The sequence below is a fragment of the Jaculus jaculus genome, chromosome 9, assembly GCF_020740685.1.
Source record: "Jaculus jaculus isolate mJacJac1 chromosome 9, mJacJac1.mat.Y.cur, whole genome shotgun sequence".
NCBI classification, from domain to species: Eukaryota; Metazoa; Chordata; class Mammalia; order Rodentia; family Dipodidae; genus Jaculus; species Jaculus jaculus.
This window is the reverse complement of record NC_059110.1, coordinates 100694942-100714282: the sequence shown is the minus strand read 5'-3', so window position 1 is coordinate 100714282 and position 19341 is coordinate 100694942. Positions and strand designations below refer to the sequence as shown.

The 19341-nt window shown below is 43.8% G+C and overlaps 1 protein-coding gene across 1 annotated transcript in view; it reads left to right on the top strand.

Moving 5' to 3' along the window:
- Positions 1-9329, top strand: part of Dgke (diacylglycerol kinase epsilon) — a 28355-nt gene extending 19026 nt beyond the window's left edge. Inside the window, exons 8-11 of the mRNA XM_004669977.3 lie at positions 1459-1530; positions 3484-3611; positions 4792-4903; positions 6048-9329. Of these exons, the coding sequence (XP_004670034.1) occupies positions 1459-1530; positions 3484-3611; positions 4792-4903; positions 6048-6227 (492 nt within the window). The 3' untranslated portion in view covers positions 6228-9329. The remainder of the gene's footprint in view (positions 1-1458; positions 1531-3483; positions 3612-4791; positions 4904-6047) is intronic.
- Positions 9330-19341: the final 10012 nt, after the last annotated feature.

The following is a 19341-nucleotide window of genomic DNA, read 5'->3' as shown; positions in this document are numbered from 1 at the left end:
GGGACTAGGGAAATGGCACAACACTTAAAAGTGTTTTCCATTTAAGGATAAGGACCTGAGAGTGCCGGAGTCCACTCCCTAGAGCCCATGTAAAAAGCTGAGCATTGCTGGGCGTGGGAGTGTACGCCTGCAAGCCAACACTCAGGAGTCCAAGATAGGAGGATCCTGAGACACATAGTGAACCTCAGGTAAGCCTGGGCTAGAGCAAGACCCTACCTCAAAAAAACTGTAAAATGTGAGCATGGCCGGGCATGGTGGTACACGCTTTTAATCCCAGCACTCAGGAGGCAGAGATAGGAGGATCACCATGAGTTCAAGGCCACCCTGAGACTACATGGTGAATTCCAGGTCAGCCTGAGCTAAAGTGAAACCCTACCTCAGGAAAAAAAAAAAAAAAAAGAGTGAGCGTGGCCAGGCATGGTGGTGCATGCCTTTAGTCCCAGTACAGGAAGGCTAAGTTAGGAGGATTGCAGTGAGTTTGAGACCAGCCTAAGGCTACACAGAGACTTAGACCTTGCCATTAAATATATATATAAGGCTGAGCCTTGTAAGGCTTAACAGCCTGGGTTCCATTCCCCAGTGCCCAGGTAAAGCCAGATGCGCAAAGTGATGTATGTATTTGGAGTTTGTTTGCAATGGCAAGAGGTCCTGGCATTCCCATACTCATCTCTCTCGGTGTGTGTGCATGCCTCTCTCACACGCAAATCAATACATAAAAATATTTTTTTAAAAACCTGAGTGTGGCAGTACTGGGGGCTCACTGACAGAAAGCGGGGCAGCTCCAGGTTGAAGGAGAGACACTGTCTCAAGGGATTTGGCTGGTTAGCAGTAAAGAAGGGCGCCCAATGTTCTCTGGCCTTCACATGCACACATACACAGCATACACCACACGCTGTACACACATACAAAATAAGTAACTGCTTTTAAAGGGGGGAAGTTGGGGACTTAGCTCAGTGTGGATTCATCTGTTGTGCCACAGTCCGTACGGAACTCTTCGGCTGTAAGTAGCATAACATGATGAGACGTGACAATGAAAAGCCCAAAGGTGATTGCATAGGAGAAGCATCCCCTGTGGCACCCTCTGTCCATCTGGTCCTAGTCCACTCAGGAAACACCATCCAACAGGCGGGGCAAGGAGCTTTGCTATAGTGTCTGCCTTCCTCCATCCCTCCCTCCCTTCCTCCCTCCTTGCCTCCCTCTCCCTGTGAGAAAGAAGCAGATAGAGAGAGAATGGGCATACCAAGTGTTCCTGCCACTGCAAGCAAACTCCAGACACATGCGCCACTTTATGCATCTAGCTTTACGTAAGTACTTGGGAGTCAAACTCAAGTCCTTCGGCTTTGCAGGCAAGCACCTAAACCACTGACTCATGTCTCCAGCCCCTAGTGTCTTGTTTCTTAATGTTTGCAGGGTTTGTGATACTGTTTAAATGTCATGTTTTTTGTCCATTTTTCATAGGCTGTTTATTTATTCTATGGAACCAGAGATTGTTTAGTACAGGAATGTAAAGATTTGAACAAAAAAATTGAGGTAAGCAATCAATACCTTTTCTAAAGGTTTATGTGTTTTCTGGATTACTATTTTTTAACATGCTAAAGTTCTTGTTTTGCCAATAGATACTAAGTAGTTATTTGTATGCCAAATACTTTACATATATTATTTCTCTAAATTATCACCACAACCCTGTAAGCCAGTCTTATATTCCCCTTACACAGAAAACAAAACTGTTTGGAAGTAGACTGCCTGAATTCGTTTGTGTCGGGGCACCAGATTTGGACCCAGGGTTATATCTAGAATCTCTTGAGTGGATGTGCCCAATGGCACCCATTGTTTTTGTTTATTGTTCCAAGGCAGGGCCTCACTCCAGCCCAGGCTAACCTGCAGCTCACTTTGTAGCTCCAAGCTGGCCTTGAACTCACAATGATCCTCCTCTCCTACCTCACCCTCCCAAGTGCTGGGACTAAAGGCATGTACCATCATGCCCAGCAAATAAATTGTTACTTATTGATTTGAGAGAGGGTATGGATATGCCAGGGCCTCTTGCCATTGCAAACAACCCCAGATGCATGTGCCACTTTGTGAATCTGCATCCTGGGAAATCAACTGTCAGGTTTTGCAAGCAAGCACTTTCAACCATTGAGCAGCAATCTCTTGAAGAGTGGTATCAAATTTAAAGTTACCCAATACAGTGCTTGACTCATCAGAAATGCTCAGAGAAAGTTTAAAAGCAAAATTGAATTCACATTATTTTGTGAGCTAACTCTTATATTTTAAACAAAGTAATAATTTATAAACAGTAAGAATAGAATATTAGTGATTGTTGATTGCTAAAGATCCCTGATAGCATGATAATGAAATCTTGTTTATCTTGCTTGCTTCCAAAAAGAATCTGTAGAGGTTAATGGCAACAACGAAGACATTCTATAGAGAAACCTAAAAGGCTAGTAAAGTAAGAAAGACAGGAGAGATGCGAAGCACCTCGGGAGGAAAGTGAATAAAGTGAGCATGGAGTAAGGAAGTTGAATGCACTGGCCCGGGAGACATGCTGCCAGTTAGCCAGCACCTGAAAGCCTCTGGAAAGCCACCGCAGAAAAGCAATAGAAGATTCTCTGTCAAAGAATTTGTGTGTGTGTGTGTGTGTGTGTGTGGTGGGGATCAGACCCTCGAGCTCTGTTAAGCACTGTTACCTCTTTTTGCTGAGCTACGTACGTCTCCAGTCCTTTTTTTTTTTTTTTTTTTAAATAGGAACTTGCCATATAGCTCAAGTAGGCCCTGGAACTTGCTTTGTAGCCAAGACTGGCCTTGAACTTTTAATCCTCCTGCCTTAAGCCACCAAGTGCTGGGGTTATCAGTGTGAACCACTGTCCCTCAGTTTCACAAAAGCACATGCTTGTTCATCATGCTCTCTTTTATTCTGGGCTTTGATACTGTCAGTAGAGTGAAGCATGTGATAGCACTGAATTTTTGCAATACCTAATTGATACAAAAGTGCTCTGGAGCGCCGGGCGTGGTGGTGCACACCTTTAATTCCAGCACTTGGGAGGCAGAGGTAGTAGTATCGCCATGAGTTCGAGGCCACCCTGAGACTTCAGGTCAGCCTGGGCTAGAGAGAGACCTTACCTCAAGAAACCAAAAAAGAAACAGTTCTGTGCTGGAAGGATGGCTCAATGGTTAAAGGTGCTTGTTTGCAAAGCCTGAAATGAAAGTCCTGATCCACTTCCCCAGAGCCCACATAAAGCCAGATGCATGAAGTGGCACATGCATCTGGTGGAATTCATTTGCAATGCAAAACACCCTGACACATGCATTCTCATACTTATTCTCTCTTTCATTCTCTCTCCCTCTCCTATAAATTAAATATCTTTTACAAACCCTTCTACTGAAGAGATGGAAAGGAAAGGCTAGTTAAAATCAGTATGAATTCTAAATAGATAAATAAAAACAGTATGCACTGTAGTAACTAATACTTATATTTCTTTAAAGCTAGAACTGGATGGTGAGCGAGTTGAACTGCCTAACTTAGAAGGTATTATCGTCCTGAACATTGGATACTGGGGCGGTGGCTGCAGACTGTGGGAAGGGATGGGCGATGAGACCTACCCTCTAGCCAGGTTTGTACATTTGCAGTCTGGATGGTTGGTGGTGGTGGTTTGTTTTGATTTGAAGCAAGTTGTCTCTATGTAGCCTATGCTGGCCTTGAACTCACTCCTCCTGCCTCAGGCTCCCTAATGCTGGATTACACTTGTGAACCACTATGCCCAGCTGATGTCTGTTTTGAAGGATTCTATTGTTCTTTATAGATTTTTACATAATTCCCTCAGATTTTTACTCCTATATATGTCAATATAAACATTTACTAAATTGATGGCTCCCTATGTTAAAAAGTAACTGCCAAAAGTAAAAATTAAAGACAAGGCATAGTGGCACACGCCTTTAATCCCAGCACTTGGGAGGCAGAGGTAGGAGAATCACCGGGAGCTGAGACCCCATAGTAAATTCCAGATCAGCCTGGGCTAGAGTAAAACTCTACCTCAAAAAAAAGGCTGGAGAGATGACTTAGCGGTTCAGGTACCTCCTGCAAAGCCTAAGGACCCAGGTTTGATTCTCCAGGTCCCATGAAAGCTAGATGCACATGGTGTCACATGCATCTGGAGTTCCTTTGCAGTGGCTAGAGGCCCTGGCATGCCCATTCTCTCTGTCTCTAATAATTTTTTTTTTAAGCCATGCGTGGTGGCACACACCTTTAATCCCAGCACTCTGGAGGCAGAGGTAGGAAGATCACCATGAGTTTGAAGCCACCCTGAGACTCCATTGTGAATTCCAGGTTAGCCTGGGCTAGAGTGAAACCCTACCTTGAAAATCAAAAAGCAAACAAAAAACTTTTAATTTAATTTAATTAAAAAATTAGTAACTTAGCCGGGCATGGTGGCACATGCCTTTAATCCCAGCACTTGGGAAGCAGAGGTAGGAGGATCGCCATGAGTTCGAGACCACCCTGAGACTCCATAGTGAATTCCAGGTCAGCCTGGGCTGGAGTGAGACCCTACCTCGAAACACCAAAATAAAAGATTAGTAACTACCCTAACTTACATGCTGACTTTTTTTAAGTAGAAAGTTGTATGAATACATCTTATGTTAGTACCACCATTTCCCTCCCCCCTGCCCCCATTCCACTGAGGGTCCTGCTCAGTGGGGTTATTGGTATTCCCCCTAGGTCCGTGGGTTATGAGATGTAAGTGTGCTGACGTTTGAATGACACCGTGTAATCCTTATTTCCTCTTCCAACGCCAGGCATGATGACGGGTTACTAGAAGTTGTCGGGGTCTACGGTTCTTTCCACTGTGCTCAGATTCAAGTAAAACTGGCAAACCCTTTTCGAATAGGACAGGCGCATACAGTGCGGGTAGGTGCAGCAGCCCTGTGACTGCTGAGGGCCCAGTGCACCTCCAGGCCGTCGCCGCGTGCGAGGCAGTGTGCGGTATCACTTCCCTGAGCAGCGGTTCAGCGCACGACTGCTTATTGTATACCAAGGTCTTGGGTAGGTAGGAAACAACAGAAAAGATGGCCCTTAATCCAATTAGAGAACTAAAATTTAGTCCACTGAAAATGATTCACAAATCAAAGTATATTCAAATTAATTTCAGAAATTAAAATGCAGGGCTAGAGAGTTGGCTTAGTGGTTAAGGCACTTGCCTGTGAAGCCTAAGGACCCAGGTTCAATTCCCCAGTATGCAAGTAAGCCAGATGTACAAGGTGGCATATGTGTCTGATGTTTGTTTTCAGTGGCTGGAGGCCCTGGCACACCCATTCTATATGCCTCCCTGCCCCTCTCCCTCCCTCCCCACCCCCCCTCTCAAAATAAGCAAATAAAATATTTTTTAAAAAAAAATTAAAATGGGGCCAGAGAGATGGCTTAGCACTTTAGGTGCTTGCCTGCAAAGACTAAGGACCCAGGTTCACTTCCCCAGTACCCACGTAAACCAGATGCAATGCATCTCGAGTTTGTTTGCAGTGGCTAGAGGCCCTGCCGTGCCCATTTTCTCTCCCTCTCTCTTTCTGTGTGTTTGTCAAATAAATATTTTTATTTAAAAAAAATTACAAAAGGGGTTGGAGAGATGGCTTAGTGGTCAAGGCCCTTGCCTGCAAAGCCAAAGGACCCAGGTTTGATTCCCCAGGACCCATGTAAGCCAGATGCACAAGGTGGCCCATGCATCTGGAGTTCATTTGCCATGGCTGGATGCCCTGTCATACCCATTCTCTCTTTCTCTCTACCTGCCTCTTTCCCTCCCTACCTTTCTCTCGCTAATAAATAAATAAAAATATTTTAAAAATTTTGCAGAGGGTTATTAGGCATTCAGGAAGCTAAGGTAGGAGGATCGCCATGAATTCAAGGCCACCATGAGCCTACCCAGTGAATTCCAGGTCAGCCTGGGCTAGAGTGAGACCCTACCTCGAAAAACCAAAAAAAGCAGGTCAAGGGATCATGGGTGATATCAGTAAGGAAAACCCTACACCTGACTTTTGTTCTATTTATTTCTTGGTACTAGCTGATTCTGAAATGCTCAATGATGCCGATGCAGGTGGATGGGGAGCCATGGGCCCAAGGGCCCTGCACCGTCACCATAACACACAAGACACATGCCTTGATGCTGTACTTCTCTGGAGAACAGACGGATGATGACATCTCCAGTGCTTCGGATCAAGAAGACTTAAAGGAAGCTGAGTAGATGGGGACGCTGAAAGCAGCGTCCACACAAAGGAGTCCATGCATACGTGTTTGTCCACGAGGTTGCCTCTGCCACTACCCAGTCTTCATTCCACTCACAGTGTAATGGGTGTGTGTTTGTGCAAATAGCATTCCCACGCAGCCAGACTCCCAGTTGTTATAGACACCTGTGTTCAGCAGGATACTTTGATCATATATTACTAACTTTGAAAAGGCCACAAAAAAGTTACTCACATGCCGGCCCTGGTGGCACGCCTTTAATCCCAGCCAGCACTGGAGAGACAGAGGTAGGAGGATCGTCATGAGTTCAGTACCACCCTGCGATTACAGAATGAATTCCAGGTCAGCCTGGGCTAGAGCAAGACCCTACCTCAAAAAAAAAAAAAAAAAAAAGTTACACAAAGATGTGGCTGTATTTTTTTGAATGGGGTTCACTCTGAAGAATGCACTATCTCATTCCTTACTTTTGAATAACAGGTTTGATGGACTGATGTGGGAGAAAAAAATCATTTCCATCTTAGTTTTTGATGTGGTGGCCCTATGCCATTTTAAAAGTTAACCTGCCTTTGTGAACTGGAGTGATTAACACGTGGCTTCCTCCTGCAGCGTGGCTCAAGGTTTTCTGCACTTCACATGGAGCCCACATCCTGAATTCTTGCAAAGAAAGACAACACTTAACTTACAGTGTTATATTTTTCTACTTTAGTGTCATTTTTTGACCTAACTCCAGGTGTTTATGTTAATGGCTGAATTGAACTGAAATGCAGAATTTTTGTTGTTGTTGTTTCAGTTTTGTTGCATTTTTGGTGGTGGTTGTTTTGTTACTGTTTTTTTTGTGGGGGGGATGTGTATTTTGGCAGGGCTGAGGCTTAGGTCCTGTGGGAGTCTAGGCACGCACTCTACCATGGAACTATACCCCAGGCATTGGATCTTTTCTCCTATCAGAAGAGAACCAAAAAGGTGATTTGGTGCAAAATAACACTTAGAGCACTTAGGATGATAAGGGTTAGGTTCCAAGCTGAAGTCCACTGACTTCTTGTTTAATTAAAGAGAGCATTGACAACAGGGGAGGGGGGGTGCTTGAGAGAAGCTTACCAAGTCCAATTAGTTGCTCAAAAAAAAGCTCAACAGTTCAAGGCTGATTCATGTTTCAAGGTTGAGTGGTCTTGCAGTATTTTGAATACAGTAGCACTTTCACAGAATTTCCCCTTGGAGCTATAACCTTTGCTAAGAGAAGTGAGAAAAACCTCTGCTAAGATGTTTCTATTGTATTTATTTTAAATGAGAAAGATCTATATTTTTAACTTATTTATTACTTTGTAGCATGATACTTGTGTTCAGTGTTTACACTATTTATACAGCTATATTTAGTGAGGTAAAGTGGTCACAAATTCTGCTGGCACAGTCAGATAAAACTTCCCACTAAAGTCCTCATCTAATTCTGATATCTATTACTCTCCCATTGTCAATTTTCAGTGTTTGTGAGGGAGAGGCATGAAAAACACTGACAAAGGACTTGGAGTAATTGTCTCATTGCTGTCTGTCCCTCAGTTGAGTGCTTACTGAAAGCAGTTCCATAACTGCCCATCGGAGGGTGCTGTTCTGCAATTGTCAGCCAGCCTGCCCTTGGATGGCAGTTTGGTGGTTTTCTGAGAAATGGTTGGTTTGTGGTGGTCTTTTCATGACATTAATTACCAGAAGACCAGAATGTATCCCCCAAAACACCATTAACTCCCTTTTAAAGGTCTATTACAATTCTGTTATCCATGAGTTACCATAAACTTCATGTGAGTCACATGTTTTAAAAGGACAACTTGGTATGTATGTGGGAATGAGTACATTGTGGCAAATATTTCCACTTTGCTAAATTAATCTCTTCCAGCTCTTCACAGGTGATGCCAGAGTCTGGTATTGAAAGATTTGTTTGCACAGGTTGTTTCAGAAGCCTTTCATACTGGATAACCACAGCGGAGGTAGTGGGAGAGATGTGCAGATTTTCTTTATGAACTTTATCGGTTTTTGAGCATAATGAAGTTTATCCTTTAATTCATGGTCAGAATGGTCATAGACATCGCATTTCCCAAGTGCACTGTTAAAGCCCACTTTACTGTAGGTTACACCTGTGAGTCATAATGCTAATTAGTAATGGAAAATTCATTTGGACTATCAATTAAAATAACTATTTTTTAATTGCTTAAACTACTATAACCATAATATTACACTGGATTTAGAGCAGGTTTGTGTCCAATGTCTCATGTATTTAACCATTTTTCAACTGTAATCTGCCGAGGACTTTTTTCCTGCTGACCTTCATGAACTTTCTTCTGCCTTCCTCACTCGGCCCTTAGTAACTTCAAGAACACTATGACATATGACATGAGTTTGTCATGGTAAAATTCACTTACCATTTTAGACACTAGTTCACCCAGCACATCAGATAAATGTACAGGCATGTGCCTTGTTTAGATAGACTCTGTAAGATCTCATGCTTGCAAATTAGATATTAGGATAGTGATAGCTTGTATTACCGAGGATTCTGTACTTTACAAAATAGCTCACCATAAGATTTTTCTGTTCCGCATATAATTGTCCTGCTGTTAAAATAACACACGTTCTCAGGAAGAAGTATATGAAGTAAATCATATTTCCTCATCTGCGTTCACATTTCTCATCTTTGTCTGCCCTCCTGGCTTCTGGGCCCTTGTCGGTGTGGTGACGTGCCCACTGCCTGCAGGGACAGCTCTTGGGGACCTCAGGCAGATGATGGTCTTCAGTGCTTTGTCTGCCTAGTAGAGGTCAAGGATTCTTGTCTAAAAAAAGACGGCAGCATTTAAATGCTTTCAGTGTTCCTTAGCTAGCTGTGAAACTATAAGTAGATAATATTTATAAAAGTTTTATAGCCAAAACTATTTATTTTTATTTTTATGGTGTGTGAAAATCAAAGTATTTGCTTTTTGAAGTACATTTACACACTTAGTTGTGACATCTACTGTGACTCAGAAACTGCAGTCAGTTTTGTGCTATAAAAATGAGTACTACTACCAGCATGTCAAAAGAAAAATAATTTGCCTTTGTAATATAAAGTAAAATTGTTTCTAACATATGTTATGGGATCTTTAATTTGCACTAGCTAGAAAATGTTTAAGGTTTTGTTAATTTATAAAAGTTAATATGGCCCTATATGCATAATTTGGCCAAAAAGGAAAATGGAATGAGTGACAGTTTTGAGGGATTTCCCCTCAAAATGGTAATATTGAAGCAAGAAAACCAGCACTTTGTACTCAGAAATATTGTGATAGGTTTTTGTGGGATTTTGTTACATGTTTGGTTCTACACATTTAGGACAGTTGAATGTTAACACAGATCTGTCTTTTAACTCTAGACATTTTAAAAGGAAAAAATAGTTTTGTTACTACCTCCAGCTTATAGAGGAACTACTCAGCAGCTCAACAGGACTTGTTTCGGTCTTGGTTTACAAAGCATGTCCCGGGCTGGAGAGATAGCTTTGTGGTTAAGGCATTTGCCTGTGAAGCCTAAGGACTTAGGTTTGATCCTCCAGAACCCACATAAGCCAGATACATAAAGCATGTTTTGCCTTTCTGAAGGTCTCCCTTCACCTGCTTCCTGTCTCAGGACTGAGTGTGTTTGTGCAGTCCATCTGAGCTTTAGAGTGAGGCAGGCAGACCCCTGCAAGATGGGTTCCTGACCGCCACTCTTGAGGGAATCAGTCATGGTCTCTTGGGACAGAGGCATCTCTGTTGTGTTGTTTTATTTTGTTTTTAATATTTTTATTTTTACTTATTTACTTGAGAGAGAGAGGAGAGAGACAGATAGAGAATAGGTGTGCCAGGTCCTCCAGCCACTACAAAAGAACTCCAGCTGCATGTGCCACCTTGTGCATCTGGCTTATGTGGGTCCTGGGGAATTGAACCCAGGTCCTTTGGCTTTGCAGGCAAGTGCCTTAACTGCTAAGCCATCTCCCCAGCCAAGTATCTTTGTTTTAATTAACAACACCCAAAAGATTCCAGTGCGCACTGAACTTTGGCTTTCACTGGAAAAGTACTCTCAGAAACACTAAATAATAGATGTGCTTTTTGGTTTTTTGAGGCAAGGTCTCTCTGTAGCCCAGGCTGACCTCAAACTCATGACAATACTCCTACCTCAGCCTCTTCAGTCCTGGGATTATAGGTGTAAGACACCATGCCCAACTTGGATGCTGTTACAATTGTTTTTATTTACCATGAAGCAGTCATTTTCTCCCGAAAACTCTTCTGAAAAAGTTCCATTAAGAATTTTTGGAGCCGGGCATGGTGGCGCATGCCTTTAATCCCAGCACTCAAGAGGTAGAGGTAGGAGGATTGCTGTGAGTTCAAGGCCACCCCAGACTACATAGTGAATTCCAAGTCAGCCTGAGCTAGAGTGAGACTCTACCTCAGAAAAAAAAAAAATAAAAATAAAAGAATCTGGGGGGCTGGAGAAATGGCTTCGTGGTTAATGCACTTGCCTGCAAAGCTAAAGGACCCAGGTTCGATTCCCCAGGACTCATGTAAGGCAGATGCACAAGTGGCACATGCATCAGGAATTTTTTTGCAGTGGCTGAAGGCCCAGGTGTACCCATTCTCTCTTTATCTGCCCCTCCCACCCAGATAATTTTTTTTTTTTTTTTTTTTTTTTTTTTTGGTTTTTCAGGGCAGGGTCTTGCTGGGATTAAAGGCATGAGTCACCACGCCTGGCTAAAATAAACTATTTTTAAAGGGCTGAAGAGATGGTTTAGTAGTTAGGATGTTTGCCTGCAAAGCCAAAGTACCCAGGTTCGGTTCCCCAGAACCCATGTAAGCCAGATTCACAAGGTGGTTCATGCATATAGAGTTTTATATATAGTGGTGGAGGGTCCTGACATGCCTCCCCCCTCTCCTCTCTCCCTCCTTCTCTCTCTCTCTCTCCCTCCCTCTCTCTCTCTCTCTCTCATTCTCCCTCTCCGTCAAATAAACTAAAAATTTAAAAAACTGTTTCAGGGGCTGAAGAGATGACTTAGCAGTTAAGGCATTTGCCTGCAAAGCCTAAGGACCCAGGTTCAATTCCCTAGTAGCCACATAGGTCAGATGCACAGGATGATGCATATCTCTGGAGTTTGCAGTGGCTGGAGGCCCTGGCACATCCAATCTCTCTGCCTCTCCCTCCCTCCCTCCCTCCCTCTGTCTCTTCCCCCCCCCAAAAAAAAAAATAATAAAAATACTTTACAAAGGAAGAAAGAATTTGTTTTAGCCTGGGACTGCAGAGGAAGTTTAGGTCAGCCTGGGCTAGAGTGAAAACCTACCTCTAAAAAAATAATAATAACATAATAATTGTAGCTAAGTATGGAGACATGTGCCTATAGTCCCAATACTAGGATACTGACTTTAAGGTCAGCCTGGGCTATACTTCAAGATCCTATCCAAATTGTGCTTGTCGTTAACATGAAAGTTGGTGTGTATTCTGCAGATGTGTATGTGGGTGGAACCAAGGTTTTAGACTTACCCACAGGGTCTTGGAGGAGTAAAGAGCAGAGCACAGGAGGCCTCTGCCTTCTGACTTCAGTCTGTACAGCCCCACTCTTTTATACTGGCTGCTGCAAAAGGCTTCTGTAAATAAAATACGCTATGTAAGGCATCACCTGTCTTTTGGTGTCTTTAAACTTCATTGAAACCTCCCTTCATGTACACAATGTACCCTCATAATCCCCTCCCATCACCCTCTTGTTCCCTCTCCCCTAGCTCCTGCCACTGAAGCCCCTTTCCAACTACTCCCTCTTCTATTCTGGATCCTCCTATTTTCAGAAAAAAATGCATTTGGAGGCTGGGAAAATGGTCCAGTAGGTAAAGTGTTTGCACACAAGCCTGAGGACCTGAGTTCAGATTCCCCAGCACTCAGGTGAAATGCCAGGTGTGTGTGTGTGTGCGCGTGTGTGCGCGTGTGATGTCAGCATGGGGAGGGATGGATACGGGCGCACTGGCTAGCTAGGCGAGCCAAGTCCATAAACCTCAGGTTCAGTGAGAGTCTTTCTCAAAGAGCAAGGTGGAGTGCACCTGCGGAAGACACCTGGAGACCTGTGACCTCCACGTGCGCGCGCACACGCCTGCACACGCACCGTCGTCACACGGCATTTGGAGCCACTTGGTGCAGTGACTCATTTGGATTTTTGTGGGGTTTGTGCATTTACAACCTCGTTTTTTCGTTGAAAATGTTCCAGGAGATCTCGATTGCTGCTTGGGAAATAGTTACTTGGCTACCTCACAGTTCAAAGGCATTTTGTCGCATAGTATAGTAGCAAGTTTAGTTGTAAGTTAGTAAAATTCTCTAATTTTAGTATAGGACTCGTCTGTGTACTGTTTATACACATGGACATACACACTCTCATAGCCCTGCTGTGTCACATGAGTGGTAAATGGACCTACTGGTGTCAAAAAGGCACACTCCCGAGCTCAGGAAAGAATGTTAAAGTCACCCTCTACAACAAGTTTACAAGACTTAAATGGTTGAGCTCTTTAGTGCTCCGGGAACAGCTACAGAACATAAGCCCTCTAGAAACTGTGTGACTGGGACACTGATACAGACCAAGGGCACTTCCTGTCTCCTTGGTCTACCTTGGGCTCACTCAGATCACAGGAAGGTGCCAACAGAAGGCAGTAAGCAGGAGAGGAGCTTTGATCCTCTTGGTGACAACGCAGAATGCAAAGTAAGGACAAGTTAGAGAGTCAGATTGTCTTCCTCCTTTGGCACGTGCAGATAAGTGTGTGCAGCTAGACCAGCACTCTGCTTTGTAGCTGTTCACGCCCAGGCTCCCTCACAGATCTCTGAGCCCACACCGTTGAGGATGCTCAGTGACCACTTCAGCAGCCAGCTACCTGCTGTCACTTTGGTCCCTCTTACAGTAGTCATGCCTACCACTTCATTACCCGGTGTTAATTGCTTTTGGTGATTTGGGTGTGTGTCGTGCTTAGTGCCTGCAGCCAGATGTAAAATAGAGCATTTGGGATGTCAAATATGTTTGCTTGTTTGTTAAAAAAACATAAAAAGTACAACACATAAACAGTTACAATCTTGTGTTGATTTTTTTTAAATATTTTTTATTCATTATTTATTTATTTATTTGAGAGTGACAGACACAGAGAGAAAGACAGATAGAGGGAGAGAGAGAGAATGGGCGCGCCAGGGCTTCCAGCCTCTGCAAACGAACTCCAGACGCGTGCACCCCCTTGTGCATCTGGCTAACGTGGGACCTGGGGAACCGAGCCTCGAACCGGGGTCCTTAGGCTTCACAGGCAAGCACTTAACCGCTAAGCCATCTCTCCAGACCTCTTGTGTTGATTTTAATGCAATAATGAGATAAATTGAACGTCAAGTTACCAAAAAGTGGTCATTGAGCCGGGCATGGTGGCGCACACCTTTAATCCCAGTGCTTGGGAGGCGGAGGTAGGAGGATCACTGTGAGTTTGCGGCCACCCTGAGACTACATAGTGAATTCCAGGTCAGCCTGGGAATGGAACCCTGGCCATCAGGCTTTGCAAGCAAGTGCCCTTAACCACTGAGCCAGCCCTCTTTTTTTTTTTTAAATATGGACCCATGGTGTTTTAGAAGATAAAAGCAGGGCTGGAGAAGCTGGGCATGGTGGCGCACGCCTTTAATCCCAGCACTTGGGAGGCAGAGGTAGGAGGATCACCGTGAGTTCGAGGCCACCCTGAGACTACATAGTGAATTCCAGGTCAGCCTGGGCTAGAGTGAGACCCTACCTCAAAAAACCAAAAAAAAAAAAAAAAAAACAGGGCTGGAGAGATGACTTAATGATTAAGGGTGTTTGCCTGCAAAGCCAAAGGACCCTGGTTCGATGCCCTAGGACCTATGTAAGCCAGATGCACAAGGGCTCACATATATCTGGAGTTTGTTTGCAGTGGCTGGAGGCCCTGACATGTAGTTTGGAAGTACTGCTTCCTTTAGGAGAAACAGAGTCAGCTGCAGGGAATTTTCTGTAAAAACAAGCCCTAATGTGAAACAGAAGCCTTGCTTTAATCTGATAAAAGGCGCCATTACCATCGATGTCTAATACCACAGCTTGGCTTTTGTAGTTGTGATTAACGCAATGGCACTGGACTCTGGACCGGTGACATACCCAGGGACAACGAGAGTGAGCGTAAGATAAATAGAATGCTTTTGTTGACATAGGTAGGACAGTATTTAAGCTGAAACATACAAAAATAACCATATGGCCTAGAGTTAGGTGGTACAATAACATTTGTAGAGCATTTGATGATTTATAAAGCAATTATATATTAACATTTATTCCTATCCACAGCCCAACTGAGATATAATTTCTCTTTTCCAAATGAGGACATGGTGATCAGAAAGGTTAGTGACATGCCAGTGCTGCACAGCTAGGATACCTGTCCACAGCGTCTTCTGACTCGGAAATCCAGTGGGTTGTCTCCTCCCTGACACCCCCCTCCCCAATCACTAAGTTACACCATCTCTGCCCAGGTCGCGGTTTCTAGCTAGTTCTTTCATCAGATCACTAACAGACCTCTATATGGAGTTGGGTTTAGTAACAGATACTTTTTCCTTCCCTCCACTACCTCCATAGCTCTCTGCACATAAAACACAATTGTGTCAGGGCCCTCTTTCCTAGACTCCAGATAGGACTCTCATAGCCAAGGACAAAAGACCTTGCTCATCGTGTCTCAGACAGTATGAATTGGCAATGAACTTGTTCTGGCTGGTAATCTGCTGTCTCCAGTCATTTTCCACTCCTTTTTTGTTTTGTTTTGTTTGTTTTTTGAGGTAGGGTCTTCTTGCTCTAGCCCAGGCTGGCCTGGAATTCACTATGTAGTCTCAGGGTGTCCTTGAACTCATACTAATCCCCCTACCTCTGCCTCCCAAGAGCTGGGACTAAAGGTGTATGCCACCACGCCCTGACAGTTTACACTCTTAACTCATCTACAAATTCACAGAGAAGTAACCTGTGAACCTACAGGCTCAGGCCAGCTAGAGGGAAACAGAAAGTGATACTAGCCAGGCATGGTGGCACACGCCTTTAATCCCAGCACTCAGGAGGCAGCGGTAGGAGGATCACTGTGAACTCAAGGCCAGCCTGAGACTACACAGTGAATTCCAGGTCAGGCTGGGGAGATGGTTCAGCAGTTAAGTGGACTTCCTGTGCAAGTATGAGGGCCTTAGTTTAATCTCCAGAACCCATTTAACGAGATGGGCATGGCCACACACATCTGTGACCCCAGTCCTGTGGAGAGCAGAGATTGGAGAGTCACTGGGGCTTACAGGCAGTAAGAGACTCCACTGTGTGGAAAGAGAGGGGAAAGGGGGCTGGAGAGATGGCTTAGCGGTTAAGGCACTTGCCTACAAAGCCTAAGGACCCAGGTTCAATTCCCCAGTACCCACATAAGCCAGCTGCACAAGGTGGCCCATGCATCTGGAGTTTGTTTACAGTGATTGGAGGGCCTGGTGTGCCCATTCTCTCCCTCCCTCTCTCTCTCTCATAAATAAGTAAAGGGAAAAAAAAAAAAAAATATATATATATATATATATATATATATAAAGAGAAATATACACACACACACACACATATAAAAAGAACAGATGAGTGCAGGATGGAGGAGGATACTCAATGTTTTCCTCCAGCTACAATAGGCAACCCCACAGGGTACTGCATCAGCACATATACACACATACAAGCATCACAGAAACTAAAAGGAGAGGGGCTGGAGAGAGCACTTAGTGGTTAAGGCGCAAAGTTTTGCCTGCAAAGCCAAAGGTCCCACGTGAGGTTCCTCAGGACCCATGTAAGCCAGATGCACAAGGTGGCACATGTGTCTGAAGTTTGTTAGTAGTGGCTGGAGGCCCTGGTGCACCCATTCTCTCAATCTGCTTCCCTCTCCCCCTTCCTCTTTTTTTTTTTTTTTTCCAAGGTAGAGTTTCACTCTAGCTCAGGCTGACCTGGAATTCACTGTGTAGTCTCAGGGTGGCCTTGAACTCATGGTGATGATCCTCCTACCTCTGCCTCCCCAGTGCTGGGATTAAAAGCGTGTGCCACCACACCCGGCCTCCCCCTCCCTCTCTTTGTCAGACTCACACATACATAAGTAAAGAGAGAGGGAGTGAGGGATGGAGGGACAGCTTAGCAGTTAAGGCATTTGCCTGCAAAGCCATAGGACCCAAGTTCCATTCCCCAGGACCCACTTAAAGCAGATGCACAAGGTGGCACATGTATCTGCAGTTCATTTGCAGTGGCTGGAGGCCCTGGCGTGCCCATTCTCTCTCTCTCCCCCTCTCCCTCTTTCTCTGTCAAATAAATAAATAAAAATTTAAAGAGAGAGAGAGAGGAGGAGGAAGTAGTAATAGTAGTAGGAGGGGGAAGGAGGGAGGAAAGAAATAGGGAAGAAGCAGAAAGGGAAAGAATAACCTGAAAGTGCCAGGCGCCCTTGATTTTTGTCTCACACACTAGAAAACACCACCCGAAGGAAACAGGCCTGATGAAGGGAAGTGGCTGGGTGGTTTAAGGTGCTGAAGCACAAACTCTAGGCTGTGTGTGATGGTCGGAAGCTCTGCTGTGAGGCCCGGGGCAGGCCCCTCCCCCCGACCTCCGCAGAAGCCCCTAGAGATGAGAAACCACCTCACCACAGCTCCCAGGACAGAGAAGGCAGCAAGCCAACAGGCTCACACAGTTCTGCTCAGGCCTCCTGCCTCCCACGTCCCAGAAGATTACGAGACATCCTGCCAAACCTTGATACGCTTTGTGTGAGTGAGTGAGTCCATGCGAAGTCACCATGATGCCAAAGTGGAGCTTCCCCCTACTCCCCAACACACACAGGAGAGCTGGGCTTTGAGGAGCAGCAGATAATCTAGGTTCTGGATAGAGAGCAGAGAATGAGCACATCCGCAGAGAAGTGCCGGGCTGGTCAGAACCGCAAGTGTACAGGCACTGTGTGCTGTGCGCAAGGAGGTGGCGGCGAAGGCCATGTGTTTGAGGGTCAGCTCTGTGACTCTGGAGTTCTGGCCCCATTGCTCTCTCAATGTGTGGCACCATGGATGCTGTGGTTTGAATAAAAAAAATGAGTCTTGAGGGTCCTTTATGTATAGAATCATATCTGCAAATAATGATAATTTGATCTCTTCCTTTCCAATTTGTATCCCTTTTATGTGTGTCTATTGCCTTACTGCTAGAGCTAAAACTTCCAGTACTACATTAAATAAAAGTGGACACCCTTGTCTTGTTCCTGATTTTAGTGGAAAACTTCAAGATTTCCCCATTTAGTATTATGTTGGCTGTAGGGATTTTTTTTTTAATTTTTCTTTATTAGAGAGAGAAATAGGCAAGGAGGGAGGGAGGGAGAGAGAGAGAGAGAGAAAGGGAGGGAGAGAGAGAGAGAGAGAATGGGCATGTCAGGGCCTCCAGTCACTGTAAATGAGCTCCAGATGTGTGAGCCCCCATGTGCATCTGGCTTACGTAGGTCTAGGAAATCGAACCTGGGTCTTTTGGCTTTATAAGCAAGTGCCTTAACCACTAAGCCATGTCTCCAGCCATTATTTTTTATTTTATTTTTTATTTTTTGGCTGTAGGTTTGTCATAAGTAGCCGTTATTATGTTGAGATATATTCCTTCTATTCACAGTTTCTGTAAGATTTTCATCATGAAGGGATGTTGAATTTTGCCAAATGCTTTTTCTGCATCTAGTGAGATGATTATGTGATTTTTATCCTTCAGTCTATTTATATAATGTATTATATTTACGATTTGCATATGTTGAACCATCCCTGCATCTCTGGGGTAAATCCTACTTATTCTGGGTAAATGATCTTTCTGATATATTCTTGTATTCTGTTTGTCAATATTTTGTTCGGAATTTTTGCATCTATGTTCATGAGGGAAATTGGTCTGTAATTTTCTTTTTTTGTTCTATCTTTGTCTGGTTATGGTATCAGGGTGATACTGGCTTTGTAGAAGGAGTTTGGTGGGATTCCTTCCTTTTCTATTTTATGGAAAAGCTTGAGAAGCATTGGTGTTAGTTCTTCCATGAAGGTCTGGTAAAATTCACCAGTGAATCCATCTGGGCCTGGGCTTTTTTTAGTTGGGAGATTTTTGTTGTTGTTGTTGTTTTTGGTTTTTGGAGGTAGAGTCTCACTCTAGCCCAGGCTGACCTGGAATTCACTATGTATTCTCAGGGTTGCCTTGAACTCCCAGAGATCCTCCTACCTCTGCCTCCCTAGTGCTGGGATCAAAGGCATGTGCCACCATGTCTGGCATAGTTGAGAGATTTTTGATAACTGCTTGGATCTCCATACTTATTATAGGTCTACTTAAGTAGTTAATCTCATCTTGATTTAATGTTGGTAGGTCATATAAATCAAAGAAGTCATACATTTCTTTCAGATTTTCAAACTTAGTGGAGTATATGTTCTTATAATATATCCCTATGATTTTTTGAATTTATCTGGTATCTGTTGTGATGGTGCCTTTTTCATCTCTAATTTTATTAATTTGTGTCTCTTCTGTTTCTTTTGATCAGATTTGGTAAGTGTTTATCAATCTTGTTTATCCTTTCAAAGAACTAACTCTTTGTTTCGTTGATTCTTTGGGTTATTTTGTTATTTTTGTAGTTGTTTCTATTTTGTCAATTTCTGACCTAATCTTTATTATTTCTTCCCGTCTACTAATTTTTGGTTTGCCTTGTTCTTCTTTTTCCAAGGCATTAAAGTGAAGCATTAAGTTGTTTACTTACGACCTTTCTATTTTTTTTTTTTTTTTGGCTGAATCTTTTTTCAAATTTTTTTTTAGTAACAACTTCCATGATTATAAAAAATATATACCATGGAAATGCCCTCCCTCCCTGCACTTTCCCTTTTGAAACTCCATTCTGCATCATATCCCCTCCCCCTCTCAATCAGTCTCTCTTTTATTTTGATGTCATGATCTCTTCCTCCTATTATGATGGTCTTATGTAGGTAGTGTCAGGCACTGCGAGGTCATGGATATCCAGGACATTTTGTGTCTGGAGAAGCACATTGTAAGGAGTCCTATCCTTCCTTTGGCTCTTACATTCTTTCTGCCACCTCTTCCGCAATAGACCCTG